The 26,474-nt window shown below is 43.8% G+C and overlaps 1 protein-coding gene across 4 annotated transcripts; it reads right to left on the bottom strand.

Moving 5' to 3' along the window:
- Nucleotides 1-229: 229 nt before the first annotated feature.
- Nucleotides 230-24,947, bottom strand: shtn3 (shootin 3). 4 transcript variants are annotated; one of them, XM_030146134.1, is made up of 17 exons: nucleotides 24,817-24,947; nucleotides 21,121-21,181; nucleotides 13,469-13,563; nucleotides 13,128-13,332; nucleotides 12,952-13,049; nucleotides 12,792-12,873; nucleotides 12,610-12,704; nucleotides 11,645-11,791; nucleotides 9,405-9,558; nucleotides 9,062-9,230; nucleotides 8,621-8,691; nucleotides 8,064-8,167; nucleotides 7,795-7,809; nucleotides 7,054-7,134; nucleotides 5,214-5,382; nucleotides 4,218-4,464; nucleotides 230-3,471 (listed from the first exon to the last, which is right to left on the bottom strand). In XM_030146134.1, exons 1-17 carry the CDS (start codon nucleotides 24,874-24,876, stop codon nucleotides 3,363-3,365), a joined length of 1,962 nt encoding a protein of 653 aa, XP_030001994.1. In that variant the 5' UTR covers nucleotides 24,877-24,947; the 3' UTR covers nucleotides 230-3,362. The 4 variants fall into 4 exon arrangements, with proteins under 4 accessions (XP_030001994.1, XP_030001996.1, XP_030001995.1 ...); XM_030146136.1 differs by having other exon boundaries at nucleotides 7,072-7,134; XM_030146135.1 differs by having other exon boundaries at nucleotides 7,054-7,131.
- Nucleotides 24,948-26,474: the final 1,527 nt, after the last annotated feature.

Here is a 26,474-nt window from a genome sequence, read left to right as displayed (position 1 = left end):
TTTTTTCATCCAGTTTTTTGGGGATCTTGCACTCCTTTCATTTTCTGGATGTGCGCGTCGATCACCTCTCTTCATGATTCTTCAACGAATCCACTGAAACTATCTGGATTATTTGACTTTAACGGTGCTTAAAATGCCCACTGCTCATATTTATGGATCACTTTTTTTCCATTTTCTCACTTTGGAAACTCTAACATTCTGTTCTTCAAGTAAACACAAACACACGTTCAAGTTTCATTGCAATTTATTTCAAGTGATGCTAAGATCAAAGTTTAAAAAACTTTCAACACTCCATGTATGTAAATCCCAAACACACACAACAACTACGACCGCCCTTCTGTCCGACTATTGGACCAACGGAAAGACCTGAGACGACCCAAGGCCTGTGATTGGTGGTCTACGGTCCGGACCTCTGCATTAGAACCAAATCCAACTGTCAATGACTAAACGCACTGAAACATGTGAACGTGTGATTTAAGAAAGAATAAGGTGTGAGAGCGTCGTACAAATGTGCCTTAGTTGCATACTCGTTAAAATGTTGCATCAGGATTCAGAACAGCGATTTATGCACGACGGGGGACGCACGAACACGACGAGGACGTCTCGGAATGAAGGGATGGGACTCAGTGATGGAGTGGAAGACGGGTTTTCAGATCATTAAGGAAGGATGTGGAGGAGGTGGAACCAGAACACCTGGTTCCTCCAACGCCTTCAACATGGCTTCAGTAGCTTCCTGATGACGCCGGCGTTCAAGGACCCGGGCCATGGAGGTCCACCTGACGACCCTGAGGACGCATAGGCAGACGGACCTGGATTTGGACCCGGATCTGGACCCGGATCTGTGCTACGGTCTTCAAAGCTCAACACTGTCCCTCAGACCTTCATGATCGGTCACCAAACACTGAGAGTCGACACGACCAGACCTGGACTGAAGCCGAACCCTGACCCTTGGACCTCCGGACCCTGGTTGTAACATGGTTCTGGGTGTTTTCAGTCAGACTCAGGAGGAGGTTGGAAACAGTTCATGTGTAAAAAACTCTACAAACCCAGATAACGTCCACAGGGCTGCACAGTCCAACATCAGTCTGGTCATTTTTTACACAGTAATCCTCCTTAAAACCGAGACTTCGCATTTCTGAGTCAAAGACCTGTACCACTTTACAATAAAAGTACCTTTATACATGCTTTATAAGAACATTTAGGTTCTAGACACTTTTTGAGTTATTAGTAAGTGCTTATAACGCATTAGAAAACAGTAATAATGACTTGTTTTTGAGCTCACATTAGCTACAGATCTGTTTGCGCCTTTTGTTTCCATTATTCGCATTTATTGGTACTCGTTAGTCCCATCTGACATTCGGTAATATGTTACTAACCAACATCAGCGTGACTAAACTGAAAATGATTCATGTGGCAAAACCCCCAACCTGCACAACAGTGAAATGAGAGAAAACCATTAGCTAATGACTGCGCATTAGTGGTTAGCATGCTAATTGTTAGCACTATCCATGTATAAACTGGTACGTTGCTATTAGAATTACTTTAATGACAATGAAACTATAGTTACTTTAATGAGTTAAATACTTTGATATTCAGAGCTCAGTGTGTTTTTGGTTCTAGTGTGTGATTTGAATTTCATTTGTAGTTTGGAAACAGAGCTAGGATATGATAACTTATGCTAGCAGTGCAAAGCTAAATAGTATTGTGTATTAAGGATCAAAAAAGGAACAAAAACACGGAAAAAATAAAGAAGGATTAAATGAAGGCTGTTACTGAACACACCTGGCTCTATAATCTAGTAAATAGTGACGTATTTTACACTTTACATTATTGCAGGTTATAAATGTTAGTTAATCATTAATGTATGATTTAATAAGTTGACTGACAAAGTGATAAAAATTTGATTAAATCCTTTCAAATAGTGAATCTCAACCAAGGAAACTGATTTATGTGTTTGTTAATGCCTTTATCTTTATTGTAAAGTGGTACCTGATTATTATTATTAATACTTTATAATGTATTTGGTGTTGTTGTTTTTTTTGATGCTATAAAGTGGATGAATGATAATAACAGTCGATTATACTGAGATCTAATAAAACTGTCTGTATGTCATGGACTGTACAATAAATGGCCAAAAATTTCTGCAACTATTGTAGCTTTTATTCTAGTTTTAGCGTTAAAACTGCTGAATGCCGTCATGAATTACCAGAGCAGACGGTTTTGGAACCTTTTACAGTTGGATCTGAGTTAGAAAAACATACTAGGGTTTAGTTTAAAGGAGAAAAGGTCAATGTATTCAGTAAAAGTCGAACTGAGTCATGGTCCAGTCAAACCTAGATTCATCCAAAGTGTTGAATGAAACGTTCAACAGACACCGTTTGACTCAAACAGAACCGGTCCATGGTTCTGTTAACGGTACATGTGACATTATCTGAGAGTCCACAGACTTTTGGCCACATACTGTAGATCAGTAAATCCACCAGCTGTGGACTCGGATGTGGATATTTGTATATTTGGATAATTATTCTGCAGTTTTTAATTCACAATCTTATTTTTTCCATTATAGTCACTAAACTGAAGCAGTGAAGAAAGGAAAGACAAGCAGCTGTGCAGCCCTAGGAAAAAAAGGAGAAGAAGGAGAAGAAAGAGGAGAGGAGGAAGAAGGAGGAGAAGAAGAGGAAGAAGAAGGAGAATTTGTTTTAGTCTTAGATGAACTGGACTTTAACTTCATCCCGTTCGTTTCTTCTACATTTGACTGAAATGATTCTTCATCCATCAAACAGAAAAACCTTCAGTTCTTTGTCGGCGTCTGAAGAAAACTGAGGTTTGTGCAAAACTGTGCAGTTTTCCTCGTTTGGTTCCGGTTCTGGTTCCAGTTCCATCTCTGGGATCCACGGGCCTGTTTCCAGAACCTGACGTCACCATGGCAATAAGAGGAGGACGACAGGTTTAGGACATGGTTGAAATACAAGAACATCAGCTGTTGGACTGAGTGAGTTTTATCATCTTACATCTAGTATTGATCTAATATCTATTATTGATCTAATGCTGATCTACGGTTGATCTAATGTTGATCTAATATTGATCTAGTATTGATCTGCTGTTGATCTCTTATTTATTGATGCTTTTCATCTTGGATCATCTTCTCCAGTGTCTCCGTCCTGTTGTGTCTTTAAATTCAAATGCATTTCCATCTCGTCTAACAGGGTTCAAACAGCTCTTATTGATTATTGACTATCACTGATGTGCGTTCTTTGTGCCTGATGTGAACAGAACCAGAGGACTGGTCTCACATCGATCCTCTATCAGTCAGTCAAAGCTGGATCAGGTTTCAGAACCGGGCCCTGGATCCTCAGAGTCCCTCAGCACTGGGCGTCGGTACTGACGGCGGTGTCGGCGTCCACGCAGGGCCCACTGAGGTCCACCCCGTTGGACTGGACACGCTCATCAGGGGTTCCACTGTCTTCTCCACTGTGGACAGGTCAAAGGTCAAAGGTCAGAGACACTGATGTTCACATGAGGAGACAGTGAAAAATAACTTTAGGTCATAGAGACGGAAACATTTATATAGTTACATAAAACTATGCTCAAAAAGAAATGAATTTCACTTCAGACCCACTTCCACCGAAGGAACTAGACTAGATTAGATTAGATTAGATTAGATTAGTTTAGATTAGATTGGATTGGATTAGATTATATTAGACTAGATTAGTTTAGATTAAATTAGATTAGTTTATATCATATTATATTACATTAGTTTAGATTAGACTATATTAGATTAGTTTATCTTAGATTAGTTTAGATTAGGCTAAAATAGATTAGATTAGATTAGATTAGATTAGACTAATGTAGATTAGATTAGATTAGATTTTATTGATCCTTTGGGCAGAGCCCTCAGGAAATTGAGGTTCCAACAGCAGCACGAACACTGAATAAACACACAAGAAAATAACAAAACAATAACAATAAAAAAGAAAAACACTATTGAAAAAAAAACAACAGGCAATTTCACATTATAAAGAACTCATAGAAACAACAAGTAGCAGAGTGGTAATATTATATAATTATATATACATACACATACACAAGGATGAACAGGATTCATTTTACCAGGAAATAAACGTTCCTGTCAGTGTTGGTGGGAAAGGGTCTTAGTTTGGAATCATTCGAACTGTGACGATGAGGAGGAGTTTGACCTCACACATCTTCATCTGTACCTGATGATGCAGCCGTTGATTGACAGACCGCTGGAGGACCTTGGCCCCGCCCCTGGCTCTTTGCCCGTGTCCGAGCTCCTCCTCCGGGCCACGACAGGTCCTGGTCCTGACCCCCGTCTGCCCGGACCGGCCTCGGGGGGGGCGCTCAGACCCGCCGACCCCTCCCCTTTACCTGAGTCGCTGCTGCCCCGCCTCCCATTCAGGTGGTCAGATGATGACAGGTGTGTCATGTGACCTTCACGCTCGTCTACAGAGGAAACAGAACAATGCAGGTTTTCAAAGTGTCTTCAGATGATCATTAGGGGAGGGTCTGAAGAATGACTCCACCCCCTTTAACATGGAAAAATAACAACGACCATTCAGAAGACGATCAACACAAAAAATATCTAAAACGTACAATACTTGAATACTGGTTCAGTACTGCAATACTGGTTCAATACTGTAGTACCGGTTTGATACTGTAATATTGGTTCGATACTGTAACATCGGTTCGATACTGTAATACTGGTTAGATACTGGAATACAGCTTTGATACAGTAATACCAGTTTGATACTATAATACCGGTTCGATACAGTAATACCAGTTCAATACTGTAATACTGGTTCAATAATGTAATATTGGTTTGATACAGTAATACCAGTTTGATACTGTAATACTGGTTAGATACGGTAATACAGGTTTAATACTGTAATATTGGTTCGATACTGTAGTAGAGGTTCGATATTGAATATCACATCTCCATTTTCACTGCCATAACCTCCTTAAATGACAGCATTCGTCCATATCGTGTGTTCAGGCGGTTTCAGCAGTTAATCAGATGGAAGTGAATAAAGTGAGTTTTAGATTCTACCAGAACATCCATAAACCATCCTCTGCTCTGGTGAAGAATAAATGGTCATGGACTGGATGTAAAACGGATCTTTTCTGTTTTTTCTTCCATATTGTTTTTATGAAGCTGTGATACGGTCACATTATGGGATGTTTGCTCCGTTCACCTCCTGATTCTCCCGCCTTGTTGCGCCGTCGTCTCAGAATCACCTCCAGCTCGCTGTCCTTCGGCCCGGCCTCCTTCGGTCCCGCCTCCTTTGGCCCTGCCTCCTTTGGCCCCGCCTCCTTCAGCCCCGCCTCTTGAGAGCCTCGACTCGGGCTTCGTTTCACTGTCTCCTGGAACAGAATCAGACGCCGACATCAAAGTTAAATGTCTGGAACAACCTGATGCAGAATCACTGATCATCATCTGAACCCTGGGTCTGAGGCAGGATTCAAGTCTGTTGGATCCATTAGATCCACTCAAAAACATGAAGGTAGGCACGTCCAATCAGATGAGACCAGGGTTCACAGGGGGGTTATGGGTACAGTTACAGTTAGTTCATCTTCTCACATCCAACACCATTGTCCTTTCCATCCAAATGTATTTACATGTATCTTTTATCCAGATCTGTTCCACATCTACACACTAATACATGACTGTACATTATGACCAATAGTTCAGACTGAATTTGTACTGCTCAGAGATTTTCTGTCCACAGACTGAAAATGGAAATACACCTCAGGATGGAAACACATGTAAATGTAGGTGTAAATACAGGTGTAAATACATGTAAATACAGGTGTAAATAAATGTAAATACAGATGTAAATAGAGGTATAAATACATACGAATACAGGTATAAATACATGTAATTACAAGTGTAAATGCATGTAAATATAGGTGTAAATACAGGTGTAAATACATGTAAATACAGGTGTAAATACATGTAAATGTAGGTGTAAATACAGGTGTAAATACATGTAAATACAGGTGTAAATACATGTAAATACAGGTATAAATACAGGTGTAAATACAGGTGTAAATACATGTAAATACAGGTGTAAATACAGGTGTAAGTACATGTAAATACAGGTGTAAATACATGTAAATACAGGTGTAAGTACATGTAAATACAGGTGTAAATACATGTAAATACAGGGGTAAATACATGTAAATACAGGTGTAAATACAGGTGTAAGTACATGTAAACACAGGTGTAAATACAAGTGTAAATACATGTAAATGCAGGTATAAATACAAGTGTAAATGCAGGTTAAAATACATGTAAATACAAGTGTAAATGCAGGTTAAAATACATGTAAATACAAGTGTAAATGCAGGTTAAAATACATTTAAATACAGATGTAAATACAGGTTAAAATACATGTAAATACAGATGTAAATACAGGTGTAAATACATGTAAATACAGGTGTAAATGCAGGTATAAACACATGTAAATACAGGTATAAATACAAGTACAAATACAGGTGTAAATACATGTCAATACAGGTGTAAATACATGTAAACATGTAAATACAGGTATGAATACTGGTGTAAATAGACGTAAATACAGGTGTAAATACATGTAAATACAGGTGTAAATACATGTAAACACATGTAAATATAGGTGTAAATACATGTAAATACAAGTGTAAATGCATGTAAATATATTTGTAAATACAGGTGTAAATACATTCAGAGTTCATATGTAGTGACATAGAATCCAACTTCCTGTTCTTGTCATCTACGTTCTTCAGTTTTCTGTGATTTAATAGTTTTTCCACAAGTTCAGATGGAACTGAACAAATTAAATCAGATTAACCTGAATACATGAAAGAAGACATGGTAGTATTAGGACTAATCCAGATGTGTTAATCTGATAGATTATAATCTGATTACTGCTGTTATCTGATAGTATCAGTAGGGATGGAAACAGACTCAGAGTGAATACTAAATCAGTTGGACTTGGAGGTCGTTCAGATTTATTCAGTTTGCAGGTTTTTTTATTAAAACGATATATGGACAGAAGGTCCATGTTTTACCAGGATGCCTTTCAGTTCGTCCATGGCGCTCTCCTGCTGCTTCTCCTCACATGGAGGTGGCTGCTGAAAAACAACAGGAAATACGAAAAAAATTAGAAAAACGGGAAAAACGAGAAACATTAAAAATATGGGAAATTCGAGAAACATGAGAAAAACGGGAAATACAAGAAACATGAGAAAAACGGGAAATATGAGAAACATGAGAAAAACGAGAAATAAGACAAAAACAAGAAATATGAGAAACATAAAAAATACGGTAAATATGAGAAACATAAGAAAAGCGGGAAACACAAGAAAATTAAAACTGGAAAAACGGGAAATCCAATAAACCTAATTAATCCAATAAACCTGATAACTCCGATAAACCTGATAAATCCAGTCAGATGATGTTGCCACTAATGTCAGTTTCTTTTGATTTCTAACATGAAATGAGTGGATGCAGCGTCAGGAGGAGATGACCACAGTGACTGAACCTTGAACATCATCTTTATTTTAATATTAATATTTAATATTCATGTTCTTCTTACATTTCTACTCTTTGCACATTTGACCTTGGACCGTAAACGTTTGTAAAGCCAATAAAGCCTTTTTTGAATTGAACATTAAAGGAGTTCAGAGGGAGGTCATCCGGACGCTGAACGGAGGGTGTGGACCATGGGGGGGCGGGGTCAGGGGGAGGAGCAACCACAAGCACATGATTGATGCAAACGTCACTATACTCACTTTCACTGCTGCTCTCTGTGGGCGGAGAAACAGGAAGGGGGAGGAGTCAGAAACAGGAAGGAGGAGGAGTCAGAAACAGGACTAGTGACTTCTGACTCTTAACCTCTGACAGAGGTAAAGCCCTGCCCCTTCTGAGGGGGCGGGGCTTCACCTCCGCTGCTGTAGGGACTGGAGGTCACGACCCCTCACAGCTCATTCTGTTAACAGTTAAAGGAGGCGGGACACGGCGGACGGCCCCTCCCCAAGCCCCTCCCCCGCTGTGTCCTCACCTTAGAGTCCTGAGACTTGACGGGTCGAAGGACGACGCCATGTTTGATCCGCTCCATCATCTCATTCACCGCCTTCACCTTCACGTCATCCACGCCTTCAGCAGCTGAGAACAAAGGCAAACGGAGACACCTGAGACACACGTCCACATGGACCCGGGTCAGCCTGAGCTGGATCAGGACTGGGACTGACCCAAGACCAGAAAAAGGAATGAAAAGGACACAGATCTCCCTTCAGTGGGAACCCTGATTAAGCCCCGCCCCCTCTCATTACATCATCAGACTTCACGGTAGAAACGTGGTCTAGTCTTTAACCTGGTCCAGATTGTAACCCCAGTCCACACTCGAACCTGGTGTGTGTGTGTGTAGGGGGGGGCACAGATAGTGATAAGGAAGCCCTGGTGTGGACTGAAGGAGGGGGGTTTAAAGTGCACACACGATATGTTCTTAAATTTTTCCACCTGGTTCCTGTTCAGTTCTGGTTCCTGTTCAGTTCTGGTTCCTGTTCAGTTCTGGTTCTGGTCTAAATGAACAGTGTGTTGTTGTTGGTGTGGACTGACCTGCAGGTGGTTCTGACTTGGCTGAAGCTTTGGACCCTTTGGAGCCTTTCCTCATGATGGCAATTAGAGAACTGAGACGTACAACACACACACACACACACACACACACACAAACACACACACATTTCATCTTTTATCTGAAACTGTTACTTTATGGTTGAAAATAGTTGAACAGTGAAATAAAACTTACATAAAACTTTTGCAGAACCCTGAAAAAACAGTGTACTTCAGTCCTGTGTACTGTGTACTGTGTTTGTAGTACTCATAAATACCTCTTTATTTTACTGTTGTGTGAATAAAGTCTCCTCTGATTGGTCGATACAGGTGTTTTAAAATGTCATGTATGCTGGATATTTCTATGAAGCGTCTCGTAAACGTGTCCATTATCTGTGTTAAAATACACGTCAACTCATGTGATGTTGTCGTTGTTGCCGTGGTTACCTGAGGGGGTTGCAGCGTGACGGTGGGGGCGGGGGAGGGGGCGGAGGAGGAGGGGGAGGAGGCGGCTGCGGGGGAGGGGCCGGAGGCGGGGCCACCCCAGGCACTGGAGGTGGAGGTCCAGTTGTGGTCGTCATGGTGATGTGTTCCTGGGTCTCCTGTAGCTCCTGGACTGTGGACAGAACCAGAACCGGGGTTAATATGACATCATACAGACAGTTTCCACGGCAACACAGCTGTTTTACGTTTATGTTTATTATTGACCTATTTGGTTATTAGTATTTTACTTATATTTCTCCTCCTCCCCCTCCTCCTCCTCCTCTTCATCCCTCCTCCTCTTCCTCACCTCTGCTCTCCAGCTCCTTGTTCTTCTTCTCCTGCTGTTCCAGTCGTGCCTCCACCTCCTTTTTCTCCTCCTCCAGCAGCTCCATCTGTCTCTGCATCTCCTCCAGCTGCTTCTTCATACAGCTCTGCTCCAGCTGCTCCTCCAGGCTCTGCACCTGAACACGCACACACACACACAAACACACACACACACACACACACGAATATAGTATAAGGCTTCTCAAACAGGCTCTTCAAAAGCTGAACCCCCAGAAGTCTTGTGGACCTGATGGAAGTCCACCATGGCTGTTGAAGGACAATGTTGGAGATCTGGCTCCTGTTGTCACACACATAGTGAATGCATCATTTGCAAATGGGAGAGTTCCAATGGCCTGGAAATTATCAAATGTGGTTCCCATACCAAAGACTCAAGCCTCTAGTGCAGGGGTCAGACACCCTGGTCCTCCAGATCTACTCTCCTGCATACTTTAGATGTTTCCCTCTTCCAGTCCACCTGACGGTCGTTATCAGTTTTCTTCAGAGCTTGATGAGAGGTTTATCATTTAAATCAGATGTTGGGAAGAGGGATCCATCTAAAACATGCAGGACAGTAGATCTGGAGGACCAGGGTGTCTGACCCCTGCTCTAGCGCCACCAATGACTGGAGGCCTGTGTCTCATACATCTTATTTGGGGAAAATACAAACCAGCATGCCTACCTTCCCAAGGCCAGGACCACCACAGCCCTTGTTAAAGTTGTACGCTCTTGGACCCTAACCCTACAATGGTCAGGGTCCTTCTGGCTGATATGTCAAAAGCATTTGATCGAGTAGATCATAGCAGGCTAATAAATGCTAACTTTGGTCAAATTACAGCTCTGCCCCAGATTATTAACCTGGCTGCACAGTCACCTGACTGGAAGCTTTCAAAGGGTGGGGGCCAACGGGGTCACAGTTCATGGGCTGAGGTCACATCTGGAGTCCCACAGGGAGGGGTCATCTCTCCATATCTGTTCCTCCTCTACATGTCCATTCAAGAGGCACTTTTCATGGACACTCTGGACATTGGATATGCAGATGACATGGGACTGTCAAGGGCCATCCCTCTAAATAATGATGACAGTGACAAAACCATGGCCCTACAAGCCCAACAGCTGGATAAATGGGTTTAAGAAAACAACATGCAGCTCAATGAAGATGGAATCTGTGGAGCTCCAAATCTGCTTTGCAAATAGTCTGCCACAGCCTGCTCCTCTGGTTCTGGGGGGGAAGGAAGTCCCAGTTGTTCCCACTACCCAATACCTGGGCTTCCACCTCAACTCGAACCTCAGTGGAGAGATGGTGATGAAAGCCTCCATGCACCTTCACTTTCTGACTGTCCAAGCAAGACATGGACTACAACAACTGGACCTGTTGACCATCTACACCACATTAGTGAGGCCATGCTTGGAGTACGGGAGTGTCCTCTTAGTGGGGTGCAACAAAAGTCAGGCTGCACATCTGAAGAGGGTGCAAAAGAGAGCTTTGAAGATCATCTCCAGAGGAGGAACCGCACCTGAGCCGGGTCACAGGGAACACCACCTGCACCACCTGCTGCCTAAAACCAGAGCTCCCACAGACTTCTACGGAACAGAAATAACATCTGGACTACCAATGTTGGACCAGCAGACTTAAGCTGTCTGGTCTGCCTATAGCAGTCAGACTGGACCATTGGGACTAGAAGAACTGATCTGTTGGTTGATTATTCATGAATGTTTTATGTATTTCACATCTGTGTGTTTTATCTTTTGTAAATTCTGCTGAAATTCAGTTTCTATAATTGTAAGTGTGAATCCATGAACTCAAACTTCTGTTGGACTCAGGTGATGCACCCAGGTCACACTATGGACCATTACATATTTGTGTAGATAAATGACGTGTGCATTGGTTTTACAGTTTGTATGTTTTTAGTTGAAACTGTGAATTTCCTGGATCAGTGAAGTTTATGTTTTATGTCTCTGATGAAACTAATTTTAAAAACCAACAACCTTTAATTCACCAAATATTTCCGTTTAGTTCAGGTTACCTTAAAAACACAAATTCTTGATCAAACCAGGAAGAAAACCTAATTAATACTTTAACTTATGTATTTACAGCCTTTTCCTCACATTAGGTTTTATTTTATGATAAAATTATTATTAATGTGACATTGACTGACTGACTGACTGACCCCTGACTGGTGTCTGCACCAGGTTCTGCCAGGTTCTGCAGGTTCTGCTTGGTACCTTGTGCTGATGCTGCAGACGTTCCTCCTCCAGGGTTTTGGTGACGGCAGCCACATCCTCCAGAGCCTTGAGCAGCTGAACGCTGGGTTCAGAACTCTGCATCAACAGAACGCTCTGCCTGTTGGCCTCCTTCTGCTTCACCAGCATCTGCAGCAGCAACCACCGGAAACAGGAAGTACAGCATCACAAACAGGAAACAGGAAGTACGGCATCACAAACAGGAAACAGGAAGTACGGCACCACAAACAGGAAATAACAGAAAGTACGGCATCACAAACAGGAAGTACGGCATCACAAACAGGAAACAGGAAGTATGGCACCACAAACAGGAAACAACAGGAAGTACGGCATCACAAACAGGAAACAGGAAGTACGGCATCACAAACAGGAAACAGGAAGTACAGCATCACAAACAGGAAACAGGAAGTATGGCGCCACAAACAGGAAACAACAGGAAGTACCGCATCACAAACAGGAAACAACTCAATCCACTCTAATGATGTCAATGCATTTGGATGCTTTTCATTCCAGTCAGTGAACGCATCATTCATCTCATTAATCAGACACAAGGTCATTAAGACACTATAGTTAACCACCACCTCCTCTACACCTCCACCACTATCTACCTCCTCTACACCTCCTCCTCCACCACCACCTCCTTCTCCTCTTCATCTCCACCTCCTGTTCTTCCACCACCACCTCCTCCTCCTCTACACCTCCTCCTCCTCTTCTTCCACTTCCTCCTCTACACCTCCACCACTTCCTCCTCTACACCTCCTCCTCCTCTTCTTCCACTTCCTCCTCTACACCTCCACCACTTCCTCCTCTACACCTCCTCCTCCTCTTCTTCCACTTCCTCCTCTACACCTCCACCACTTCCTCCTCTACACCTCCTCCTCTTCTTCTTCCACCACGTCCTCCTCCTCTACACCTCCTCCACCTCCTCCTGTCAGCGTCTTCTTCACCTCATGTGCGAAGGTCTCAGCTTTGACCCGGAGGTTCTGCTCCAGGTCCAGTTGTTCCTTCATGCCTTCGTACTCCTGAGTGGCCATCATGGAGACTAAACAGAACCACAGCGGGTCAGACTGGACATGTGACCATGTGACTGTGTATGATGTCCTCTCCTGACCTCTGACCCTGAACTCACCTCTGTTGAACCTCTTGATGGTCTTGTTTTGTTGATCTACAGTTTCTCGGAGCTCCTTGATCTCCTCCTGATGCTTCTCCGACTGTGGAGATGAAGAACAGTGACATGATGTGAAAGGGGCGGGGTTAAGGTGACCATGTGATGTGGAGGCGGAGCTCACCTGAGCGCTCAGCTCTTCGATCCGTCTCTGCTGCTCATGAATCTGACAGACGAACGCCTTTTTCTCGTCCAACAGGCCGTTGACGGTTTCCCTGAGCTCTGGACACAAGAACGTGGGTCAGATCAGAACCATCAGCTGACAGAACTGCGTCACACAGAGCTGACCCGCTGTCCTACCTTTGACCTGCTGCTGGTACCGTGCGAAGGCGTCGGTGTTCCCGTCTGTGCCATCAGCGCTCCCATCTGTGCCGTCGGCGTTCCCATCTGTGCCATCAGCGTCCACCTTCAGAGCGATGCAGTCGGAGATACTGGGCAGCAGCTCGTCCAGACAGGGCCGCGACGACAGGCTCAGGTACTTCAACTTCCTGTTCTCAGAGTTCAGCTGAGGTCAAAGGTCACAGCCATCAGACACTGGTTTGGGCCGAGGCTCCTGCCATCAGCCTCATACTACAGGTTGTGTGTTTCCACATATTCTTTGTGTGTTTTTTGTGTCACTGTTGTGTGGTTGTGCGTCGTACCTTGGTGGCCAGGGCCTCGGCGTTCTCCCGACATGTCTTCTCGATCTCCAGCTGCGTCTGCAGAACGCCAACCTCCTCAATCACCATCTGAGACACTGGAGGGGGCGGAGTCAGAGTTAGACACTGGAGGGGGGCAGAGTCAGACGTTAACACAACAGTTACACAGCAACAGCGTCTGGATGAAATGGTAACGCCCACACCCTCTGATGTGTGTGATGATGCAGGTCTGACATAGAACACAGAACAGGATCCTCAGATCCCAGATTAACGAACCCTTTCATGCATGATGTCCACATTTATGGACACATAGTTTAAGTTCACTTTTCAAAGGGTTCTAAAGGCAATATTCTCCAAACCACACGGGAACAGTCTCTATAGACCCTAAGAAATACGATGAAAAAAAGTATCATGTTAGTTGTAGAATTTGGACTGCTCTGTGATCTTATAAAGTTAATTTCCTATGACCCAGCTATGAGTTTACTGTCCAAGAGTTTCACAGCTTTAAAAAAAACAAAACAAAAAACTGTCCAACGCACAGGACATTCCATAAAAGTAATTTTAAAAATACATCTGAAAAAACTTTTGCATCATGGTGTTTCCAATATGGACAATTATTTAAATTTAAAAAAGCCAAAACATGTACTTTCCTGGGTCTCAAGAGGTTAAATATCTTCTTAATAAAACCATATTTAAAAAAAAAAAAATTCAAAACGCATTTCAACTTCAGCCTAATTTTGAGTAATAAGAAAAAAAATCTAGATACTGTTTTTTCATAACTCATGCACAAAAGGGTTAACACAATAAACTCTGGTCCATTAGTTTGTGTCTGATTCATTTCAGTGTAACTCAAACCAGTGGATTAGCATCGCTAGCAGACGCTTCATTCATTTAAAACCAAGTTCAGATCAGAAAACAGCAAAGACGACGTCCATCATCATGTCTTCCGAATGTGACTGTTATTCTTGTTCTTCTTTGTCTTTTTGACTTTTATCAGTAGAAATAATCCTTGTACTGTTGGATCTACTTAGTGTTAGCTTAGCACTGTTAGCTTAGCCCTGCAGAGTTTGTCTCATTATTCTCTATTAATAATAGTAACATACTATTACTCTATTCCAGACACAACAATGGTCTTGATCTAAAAAGACAGAACGATTAAATCAGTGCTCGGATGTGACGTTATCTGACCCGGTTCTGGGTTGATGAACCAGAAATGGGTCATCAGATGAATGTCCGTAAGCCTTTAACGCTGCTGCCTGTCATTAACAGATGATGTGGAGGATTAGTCGGTGGGTTAAACTGGGTTTAAATCAGGTTTAAACCGGGTTTAAACTGGGGATTATCACAGGAGAAAAACACCAGAACCAAACAGGAAGTCACTGTAACTGGACCCAAACCCACTAAACCCAGCAGCTGGTGAAGGATCAGCGCCTCCAGAGCACGTCTGTGGTTCAGGTACAGCAGGGTGTCCAACAGACGACCTGTGGGTCAGAACCGGCCGCCAAAGGGTCCGATCTGGCCGACGGACGGATTTATGAAATGAAACCATTATTAGATATTAACCATTAATGGTGTTAAAGTCAGTTTAGTTCAGATTCCACATTCAGAACAATATGATCTAAAGTGGATCAAATAACATAATAACCTATAAATAATGACAAATCCAAATTTTAATCATTGTTTTACTGTAAAAAAAGTAAAATTAAATTAAAAAATATTTACAAACTATCTTTAAAAAATCTGAACAATCTGAACAGATATGAACCTGACATGTCCTGATATAAATCAGTGTAATTGGGCCAATGTTCTACCTGTTCTTAAATGTTTTTGTGTATTTGTATTTGATCTGGACCTGGACCAGGACCAAGACTCAGAGTAGGTGGTCCTGGTCTGAGGTGAGGCTTTGAATCCAGATCTTGGACTTGGAAAGGAGGACAATGTGGACAAACATCAGAGACACTGACCCGCTGGACCAAAGGCATCAGAACCAGACTCTGAGACACTCAGACCCGGGTCTGAGTCAGTCCTGGTTTTTCTCGTTGACAACTTGAACCAAATCCAACATCTGTTAATTGGACCCAAGATGCTGTTTACATGTGGACAAAAGGAACAAACAGGGATTAACGTCCACATTAATGGACATTTATGGTTCTGTTCTGTTGGTTCTGTTGCTTCAGGATCATCTGCTCCTCCACAGATCTGTTACGTAAATAGAACCAACACATTAAATACACCTCCTCCATCTGGGCCGGTCTGGTTCTGGTGCATATCTGAGTCCAGGTCTGGTCCGGGCCTGGTCTTGATCTTGGTCTGGTTTTGGTCCTACTCCAGGTCCTGGTTTCTGGTCTTCATCATCTGAGGGCCATGGGGGTCCACCTGGACTTCCTGGGTCCTCAGGGTCGTCAGCTGTGGATCAGGTGGGTGGTCTCTGAGGGCCCACAGCGGAGGAGGAGGCCCCTCCCCCTGCTGATGCATTATTCAGTGCAGGAAGTGTGAATAATTCATGAGTCACATGACCACAGCGGCGGTGGCGGCATCTCTGGGGACGAGGCGTCCAATGAATAAATGAGTGAATGAATGTATGAAGTCCCACAGTCCAGGTTTGGCTTTTATTCATTTTCCTCCAGTTTATGTTGAATTTAAGGCCAAATAATCATCTCTAACAACATTTTCAACTTGTTGAAAAAGACTCAAACGACTGTATTTGACTGAAACCCAGCAGCTGTTACTGTTATTGACCTTTGTGATGACGCTGTTCTCTGTAAACTCTGTCAACTATAAACAACAACTACAACAACAGCAACAACTTCGACAACAACAAAAACAATAATATAACTTCAACAATGAGACCGTGAGCTAAAATGTTTCTGCCTTTGTGGTCGTTTTAATAAATCCATCCTCCTCCTCTTCCTCCACTAGTTCCTCCAGGGGGATACTGAGGCCCTCCTAGGTCCACAGATAGAATCCCTCCAGCGTACCCTGGGTCTGTCCCTGGGGTCTCCTCTCGGTTGGACATGCCTGGAATACCCCCTCAGGGAGGTGTCCAGGATCATCCTGACCAGATGAACCTCCTCAGTGGACTCCTCAGGATTTGGAGGAGCAGTGGGTCTACTCTGAGCTCCTCCCAGATGGATGAATTCCTCCCTCTGTCTCTAAGGGAGACCCCAGACCCTCTGTGGAGGAAAGTCATCTCCACCGCTTGGATCTCAGATCTTGTTCTTTCAGTTAGGGCTGCACGATTAATCGATTTTAAATCGAAATCGGATTTTTTAATTAGTACGATTTTTAAAAAAGGGAAATCGTACAATCGATTTCATCTCTCTCGTACCTGCGGGCCGTGCGCTTGCGGGCTCCCGTAGGCTCCTCCTCCTATCAGTGACAGCGGTCTGTCACAGAACTCCGTGCAATGGCCGGACTTTAAATGTGTTCATGAGCCCGCAGTACTTATAGCAATGTAAGCCGTGGCTTCACGCACGGATCCCGCAACTGAAATAGAACTGCATGCGGATCACTCATCTTCCGTTGTCCCGGATCCGTACCGTACTGTCTTCTTCCGATCCGGATCCGGGTCTCGGGGTCATCAGCCTCAGCAGAGGAGCCCACACAGCCCTGTGCCCACACACATCCACCAGCTCCAGGATAGAATCCCTCCAGCGTGTCCTGGGTCAGTCTATTCCACGCACGGATCCCTCAGTTTAAACAGAACCATATGTGGATCACTCATATTAACGTGGTCCACGCACGCGCGCACGACTGATGCCTGTCACTGACTTACACTGGTATCACTTCTGTGGGCCCAGATACCCAGGAAAAAAAAAAAAAAAAAAAAAAAAAAACAACAACAACACACACACACACATATATATATATAAAAATTTAAATAATTAATTTAGTCCTCTTACTTGCTAAATTTTTCATTCACAAATGTAAGTTCTGTAACACAAAAACAAATATTATTTATTTTTTGAAAGATGTTGAACTTTATTTAAAGCTGTTAGATAAATCTGGAAACAAAAAGGCTATAAAAAACATAAGTATTTGCTCTGATTTGGACATTGTATTATAGTGTATTCCCCCTGGCAAACTTATGTTATTTTCTTGTTGCATACATTGTTTGTGTTCTCTATTTCATTCAATAAAGATTTAATTATGAAAAAATAAACTTCTGTGGGTTCATCACGTGATACCATCACAGATTTGAGGTCAGAGCAGTGCCTTGCATTGTGGGCTGCTCACGAAAACGACATGCTGACTTCTGTTGTCTTTTGTAGTTTTACCCAAAAATCGAAATCAAAATCGAAAATCGAGTTTTTAGAGGAAAAAAATCGGGATTTTTTTTTTTTGCCAAAATCGTGCAGGCCTACTTTCAGTCTCTACCCACAGCTGGTGTCCAGAGGTGATTGGAGGAACAGAGATCCACCTCCACAGCTTTACCTTTTGGCTCAGCTCCTTCTTCACCACAACAGACCGGTACGGGGTCTGGAACAGACCAGTGTGGGGTCTGGAACAGACTAGTACAGGGTCCGAAACAGACTGGCACAGGGTCTGGAATCCTGCTGCCGCTGCCCCCATCCACCTGTCCATCCAGAGCTCATGACTGCGACTGAATTACGGTCGCATGCGCCTGAGAATTTCGGTAGTGCGACTGTTTTTGAGATTACGATCGCACGGTGCGCCAATAAAAAAATGAGCGAAAATTAATACGTGTGCCTAGAATAATGGCTGCAGAAGTAACTCGTCAGCTGAAAATAAACAAGCTCCACGCCCCGCTGACTGAAGCGGAAAATCTAGTCCCCGCCCCCTCGCGTGCGCAGGCGGCATAAACAAAGGGATCAAATAGCTCCACCGACGTTTGAAACAATCTCCCGCCAAACCTGGTTAGTAGCGCTGGCGTTGTTCCAAGTATTTTCCCATGACGTAATGTATCCTGCAAGTCAGATGATCATGTTGCGCGAATCAACTTGCTACACGATCAGCTGACCGTAACCAGCGAATCGAGGGGCTAATGAATAAACAACAAGCGGTATCCAGACGTGTACATGATTCGTCAAAAGTTTCTGCGAGCCTGTGGGCGTTGTTTGTGTAAACAGGGAAGATGAAGCGCTCTATTTCGGATTATTTTTTGATGGCTTCTGTTTCAAAAGATTCGTCTTTCTTCTCCAAGAACCAACTAAAGTATATACCACACACTGACAATTGTTTTGCACCTGTGTCAATGTAAGCTTTTTCTTTCATACTCTATTCAAATACTTTATTCTAGGTTGTTAACATTGCTTAAATACATATAGGAATATTACTTGGTATGGCCAAGAGTTTTGCTTGTTCTCCAAATTTTTTATATAATAGTGGTGCGCCTAGATTTTAGCCTGTGCTCCTAACTTTTTAGGGTTAGGAGCACAGTGCTCCTAGGTCAAAAAGTTAATTTTGAGCCCTGCCATCTGTGGTTCCATCTCTCATGAACAAGTTCCTGAGATACTTAAACTCCTCCACTCGAGGCAGCAACTCTTTTCCAACCCAGAGGGAGGACTCCATCCTTTTCCAACTGAGGACCCTGGCCTTGGACTTGGAGGTGCTGGTCTTCATCCCAGCTGCTTCATACTCGGCTGTGAACCGTCCCAGTACAAGCTGGAGGTCACGGTTCGATGAAGCCAACAAGACCACATCATCTGCAAGAAGCAGACATGAGATTCTGAGGCCCCTAAACCGGACCCCCACGACCCTTAAACAGGATCCCCTCCTCCCCCCAAACCGGACCCCCTCCACCCCTAAACTGGACCCCGTCCTCCCGCAAACCAGGCCCCCTCCTCCCCCAAACCAGACCCCCTCCTCCCCTAATCTCGACCCCCACCACCCCTAAACTGGACCCCCTCCTCCCCCAAACCAGGCCCCCTCCTCCCCCTGGCTGCACCTAGAAATTCTGTTCATAGAGATTTCAAACAGAATCGGTGACAAAGGCCCACCCTGGTGGAGTCCAACCCACACTAGGTATTAATCTGGTTTACAATTGGGAATGTGGACCAAGTTCTGGCTCTAGTCATATAAGGAGCTACTGGCCCATAGCAGTGGGTCATGGACCTGTAGTCCCACAGTACCCCCCACAGAATACCCTGAGGGACAAGGTCCAGTGCCTTCTCCAGATCCACAAAACACATGTGGGCTGGATGAACAAACGTCCATGAACCCTGTAGGAGCCTGTGGAGGGTAAAGACCTGGTCCAGTGATCCACTACTAGGGATGGGAATTGTTAAGAATTTAACGATTCTGATTCCATTATCAATTTTGCTTATCAATCTGATTCCTTATCGATTCTCATTGGGTGAGGGAATAAAAGAGTAAAAACAGGTGTTTGCATTAACTGTCTGTTATATTTCATATACAGTATGTACAACAAATAATAATAACAGATAACACCGGCTCCAGTTCAGGGGGTGGGGGGGGTGTCATGTGGTGAAAGTGAAACTAAAGATGCTTTACTAATTCCTCTATTGCCGCATTTCCACTACGTCAAACCAAATCGACCTGGCTCAGCTCATGTCCCGTTGTTGTGCACCTCATTTCCTTTCCTCTACCTTCGGAAACTTATATTTGGGTACGACATTTGTTGCCCACGCTGGAACCGGAACTGGGCCTGGCATTCACTCTGCCGCTACATTCACAAGCGCCGCTAAGTAGCGAATCAAATACGTGACATTCCTGTAAATGAATCACATGCTGTGGACAAATGTTTGAGTATATTGGAGGGATTCCACCCTTCTGAAGAAATGGAAGCTTTGACAGTGTTCCAGTGGACCTGGTGTCATCTGTTTGGACCGTTTCTGCCTCAACGCCATGTTGGCTACGTTCTGACCAAAACAATGCAGCGTAGGCGTGACGTCATTGTGCATGCGCAACGACGGCAGACTCGATAAGCAGACAGGCAAACGATTCCAAGGAATCGAGCTACTGGGATCCGGTTCTCAAAAAGAACTGGTTCTCAATTCCCATCCCTATCCACGACCGGGTCAAAACCACATGGTTCCTAAATCTGGGGTTGGATTATCGGTCGAACCTCCCTGTCTTGTACCCTGGAGTAGGCCTTCACAAGGACATGAACAGGATTAAAGACATGATCACCAAACCAGAACCAGGACTGAACTAGACCAGAACCAGGACTGAACCAAGACCAGAACCAGGACTGACCCAGACCAGAATCACCCTGTTTCAGAGTTTTGACAGTAAAAGCTGAATCGTCTGTTTCTGATGAACTCATTCAGTTCAATCAATAAATAAACCTTGAACCACAGAAGAGAATGAACATCAGAGGAGATGAGCTCCACCTGCAGGGCTGGGAACCCCCCCACAGCCCCCTATAGCCCCCCGATGCCGCCTTTTATCTGAATAATACTGCCTGTGAATGCGCCGTCTTACCTCGGTGGATCGTCATGGCAGCGGCCGGTTACACTAACCAGTTAAAAGGCTGACACCTCTGCGCCGGTAACTGACCTGACGGTTGCCATGGAGACCAGAACACGCCCATACAGGATAAGGTATGGTGATGTCATGAGGAGGGAAGGTGTGAAGAGAGGAAGGAAAGGTGTCAGCTGTCAATGGGAGGGGCTAAGTGTCGGGTTTCACCCACTGCTGGGGGATCCAGGTGGGGGGGGGGGCAGACTCACCTCTCTTGATGTGCTTGAGCTGCCTCTGGGCCTCATCCCTCTCCTGGGTCAGTCTGGAACACTGCAGAACCAGAACAGTGTCAACGGGTCAGATCATGTTTACAACACACAGAAACATGGCGAGTCGACCGTAACCGCTGGCAACACAAATACAGCCAATAACCAAGACACACCCATAAACACAGCAGGGGCGGAGTCTGACAAATGCATTGTCCACGACACCAGCGAAAGGGCGGAGTCTGCTGAATATGTGTCTGTACCTGTGGATGAGGTCACCACTGATCACCATGACAACACTCAGACTGCTGCTGATTCTTCTTCTGTTGTTTTTGAATATGGTTTTCATTCATTTAATGGTGTTGTTCCACATTCACTGAGTCTAAACCTGGTTATTTCCACAGACGGTCTTTGGTTTGAGGTCAAACCGCATCAGAAACAGGTACATGAGGGTAAAGGTGACACGGGCAGGGTCAACCCCGCCTTCACCCATAGGTAGCTGGGATAGGCTCCGCCCCTGCAAACCCTCTTCTGGATAAAGTGGTTCAGAAGGTGGATGAATTATTATTATTAATAATATTTATAATAATAATAACATTATTATTATTAACATTACTATATTTGGAATCAGACGCCAACAACAGGAATCAAAGTTTCAGTGTCATCACGTCAGTGATGATGAGGACAGACCTGATGAGGAGGAGGAAGGACGAAGGCCACGGAGACGCTAGTGCAGGACAAACGTTCAAGGCTGAGGTCAAAGGTCAACAGAGGAGGTACAGATGTGGGCGTGTCTTATTATAAAGGTTCTACTGAGGCGTAAACCTCTAACACTGAGATGATTTATTGTAGAACATCCATCTTTAAACCACTCCACCTTCTGCCTCTGCTTCTCTTCCATGGAGCTGCAGCTGAGGCTCATGGGTAATGTAGTGTTTGAGACCATCTACATGAACCTCCTCCTGAACTTTGACACTGAGCTCGGTGTTTCTTCTGTTTGTCGGATGCTGCTGTGTCGCCATTGCTAACAGTGTCGCTAACGCCGTTGCTAATGCCACATCCATTTCAGTCCAAAATAACTGAACTGATAAATCACCTGGAAAACTGTGTGGAGCCGAAACAACTGTAACTGGGCGTTCGACGACGACCAATCAGCAAACGGATGCTTCAGCCTCAGACGTGAATCAGGTTCATCAACAACAGATAAGACTTTTAAGTGTTTATGTAAAAGACTGTAAACATGTTTAGTTGTTATGGAGGATGTGCTCGTCAGTTCTGTGACAGAAGTGCTTCTAAAAACATCAATCACATGATATTTACAGTCAAACTTTTTAAAACTGTGACTTTATTCACTTGTAAAATTATCTTTAAACTCACAAACATCACATGTGAAAATGACCAAACAGGATCAATAAATAATTACTTAATTTTTTTTCCCCCCAAATAAGCAATAAGAAGGGGCAGGACTTGACCTCCTAACCCAGCTGATTGACACCTGCAATTGACCAATGAGATCAATGAACTCAGTTCATCAACGTCTGAGGGTTGAAACGGTTCCATTTTACACTGAAGACGTCGGATGTTTTCTGAGTTCAAAAGGGAAAGAAATGACGGTGAAACGTCATCAGAACCGGACTCAGTGCCGGTCCGTTATGTTCCATGGAAAAAACAGTTTTAAAGTATAAGAAAAAACTTGGATTTTCTATATTTGATTGAATCAAAATGAAGAAAATGAACAGAAACTGAAGGTTTGTTTCTATTTCTTGTCAGTTTTTCTTTCAGTTTCATCTTGTTTTTGTCTCATTTTCATCTTTTAACTGAAACTTTTGTTTCTTCATCTTTGATTCAATCTCAGCTTTAATGTCATCATCTGATGTTTATTTTGATGCAGGTGAACATTCTATCATCGACCTCCGGTTCCATGTTGTTCTACTGGTTTATGGTGTGACGGCCTCACACCTACATCTCCCATAATTCCTGTGGCTCAGGTGTGTCCATGTGACCCAGGTGTGACTCATATGTGGTCACATGACCAAAGCTGAATCCATGACGTCCATGTCATTAAAGCGTCTGATTGGACGTGGAGCTCCGATCATTCACGTTCATGTTTCCACTCGAACACTCAAGACCCAAAGCTCCGCCTCACTTTGAAGGCCACGCCCACGGCTGACGGTTAACGACAGTCACAATGAAATATACGTTTATATGCAGAGTTCACATGATGATGATCAGAGGAAAAGATGAAATGCTGAGACCTGCTCCGTCCAAAACCAGGTCAGAGGTCAAAGGTCAGACAGTGATGGATGGCGACGTGTTCACGATGAAAATACTTTATTAACACGTGAAAGAAACGAGACGGATCCAGAACCGAAGAACACAAGTCTAACAGTGATGAGCGACTGTTAGCATCTAACGGCTAATGCCAGCATTCGACAGCTAGCGTTAGTACGGCGGCCATTTTTATACTTGATTCTGATCATCATGACAACAGACCAGGTTTATATCAAAATAATCCTTAATGTTGTCATAGAACATGTTTTGTTTTTTGTTTCCTGTCGTTTAGTTTTTTTATTTTTTCATCTTGATTCTGTTTCTTATGTTTTTATTGTTTTGTATAATTCATCCATTTTCTCTTCACATCTTTTGATCATTTTAAGCTTTTACATGTTGGATTTTTCTACATTACTTTCATCTTTTTAGCTTACCGGCCGATAGGATGTAAGCTATTGTCATGCGGCCTCCGGTGTCTGTCGTCGTCTGTTACAAAAAATTCAATTGTCTTCTTCGAAACTACAATTCCAATTGACTTCAAACTTGGTATCCAGCTTCTTTATGATGATGTTAACAAAAGTTAGTGAAATTATTTGGATCTGGCTCTGATTCTGGATTTGGTGTGACTTTGAAAAATTTCTCCATTAGAGAGACAGGAAGTGCTGGTAAACTACAGGGCCATTGGTCCTATTTTTTTTGTTTATTCCTGTTTCATATTTTACCTCTTTTCATTTTGTCTTTTTTATGTTGTTTCGGTCTAATTTTTTTTTTTCAATTTCTATCATTTTTACCTTTTTTTTGTTTTGTTGCATCATTTACGTTGTTTCCATCCTTTCTTGCATTTTTTCTGATTATTGTTTTACTTCATTTTTATCATTTCATATAATTTTCCTCATTTCATCTCATTCTTTGTCTTTTCCTGGTTTTGTCTCTTTGTTAAAGGTTTTGTCCTTCTGTCTTTTTTTGTCCTATTCTCTTGTATTTCTGAGGTTTTTTGTCTTTTTTTTTTGACAGATCTCAGTCTTAGTTTTGTTTTTTCTCTTATTTCATTGGTTCTTTTACTTTATTCTTAAATAAAATCAGTACAGTCCGGACAGGTAAAGTCTCGGTCTGTCGGATCCGGTACCGGGTCTCGGATGGTCTGATCCGGACTGAGGCTGTGGTCCAGGGTTCGGTCTGGACGTGGACTCATCAGGACCCGGTTCCTGTGGGTCCATCGTGGACCACAGACCCGAACCCTCCTGAACCCGGTCTGCATCCGTTTAATGGCGCGGATCAGGGAGGGGTCCGGCTATGTACGGACCCCCCCCCCCCCCCCCCTCCTTCTCGGCCGCACCGGGTCCATGTGGGCCGGACACGCGGCTCTTTGTCGGTTCTAGCCGGTTCCGGTTTACATAGCACGGATGCGGTGCCGGTTCGGGTCTTTACCTCCGTGTTCCGGTCCTGTTCGCATCCATCCATCTGCGCCGACGTCGAACACCGGAGCATCCTCAGGAAACGGAGAGCGGAGTCCACGGGGAGGAGGTTCACGGGAGGGGGGGATGGGGGTGGGGGGTCCACGGGAGGAGGCGTTAAAGGAACAGGAAGCTGCAAGAGCCGGTTCCTACGAGCACGTGTCTGTCTGGACCCGAGCCGAGACCGGACCGTTCTCCTCTAGACGCACGGGATGGAGCGGCTCCTCCTCCTCTCACTAACAGCATCATCTGCCTCCCTGAACACACCCCCACCCCCACCCCCACCCCCACCCCTCCTCCATCATCCGGGCTGCAGCAGACCCGGATCAAACAGAGTCCTCTGCAGGATTTCAACCGAACCGAACCGACACCTTCCTCCTCCTGCTGTTTTTCACACACACCCCCACCCCAACCAACCCCATCCCTCCCTCCCTGCCCCCCCCCACACACACCTCCTCCTCAGACATTTCGGGGCCGTGATGAGGGTCAGGGTGCGTTCAGGAGATGCCGGGAGAATCGGACATCTGGAAACTCTGCGCTGCGTTCAAGTACCGGGTAGAATCATGGGAAATCTTACACACACATTAGAAGTCCATTGTTCTTGAAAGAGAGAAAACGTATTTAGGTTTTTTTTTTTTTTTTTTTTTTTTTTTTAAATCCTACAAACAACAAACAGAATGAAAAACTACAGGGACACGAGGTGTAAAAACCCAAGAGTAGTTTAGAATGTTGAATAAATCAAGAAAAAATAAAAGAACTCAAGGAACAGACACAAATGAAGAAAACCACACCCAGTAAATCACCAAAAAAATAAAATAAAAAAATAAAATAATAATAATGATAATAATAATAATGCATACTACTACTATTACCACTACTACTACTGATAATAATAATAATAATAATAATAATAATAATAATAATAATAATAATAATAATAATAATAACAGTGTCTGTCCACCTGGGCTGTCCTGCCAGGTCTTTGTCCTTCTATGAAGTGTCTTCTGATGGACTCATTCACCTCCACAACTTCTGCACCACTTTCACCGAGCCACTGTTTGCTGGGTTCTGGGTCTGGTTGGGGTTCTGGGTCTTGTTTGGGTTCTGGGTATGGGGGGTTCTGGGTCTGGTTGGGGTTCTGGGTCTGGTTGGGGTTCTGGGTCTGGTTCAGGTTGCGGTTCTGGGTCTGGTTGGGGTTCTGGGACACTCCCTCAGTGCCCCTGTGTGACGTCTAGGAGGAGGCGGAGTCTGTTTCTATGGAGACAAATGCACAAACATCAGCATCATCTACTGGATCCAAAGATAAATAAAGTGATGTCATAAAACCCATGAGTTCTACAAAACCTGAAGGTGTTGGATCACAGCTGTTCATGGACTTTAAAGGATCTGTTGATGCTACAGCAGATCCAGCAGGGGGCAGCAGAGCCAAACACACACACACACACACACACACACACACACACACACACACACACACACATAAACAGATTATAGACACTTGGTTTGATTCAAACATGTTTCAGAAAATAAAAATGTAAAACTGTGAACTTTGACCTTTAGAGTCAAAACACACCATGATTTGACTCACTTTAAAAACAATGATATCATTTGGACTTGATCTGATTTTCTATG

The sequence above is a fragment of the Sphaeramia orbicularis genome, chromosome 10 (genome assembly GCF_902148855.1).
Source record: "Sphaeramia orbicularis chromosome 10, fSphaOr1.1, whole genome shotgun sequence".
In the NCBI taxonomy this organism is placed as follows: Eukaryota; Metazoa; Chordata; class Actinopteri; order Kurtiformes; family Apogonidae; genus Sphaeramia; species Sphaeramia orbicularis.
The sequence above is the reverse complement of the archived record's forward strand: the minus strand, read 5'-3'. Positions and strand labels throughout refer to the sequence as shown.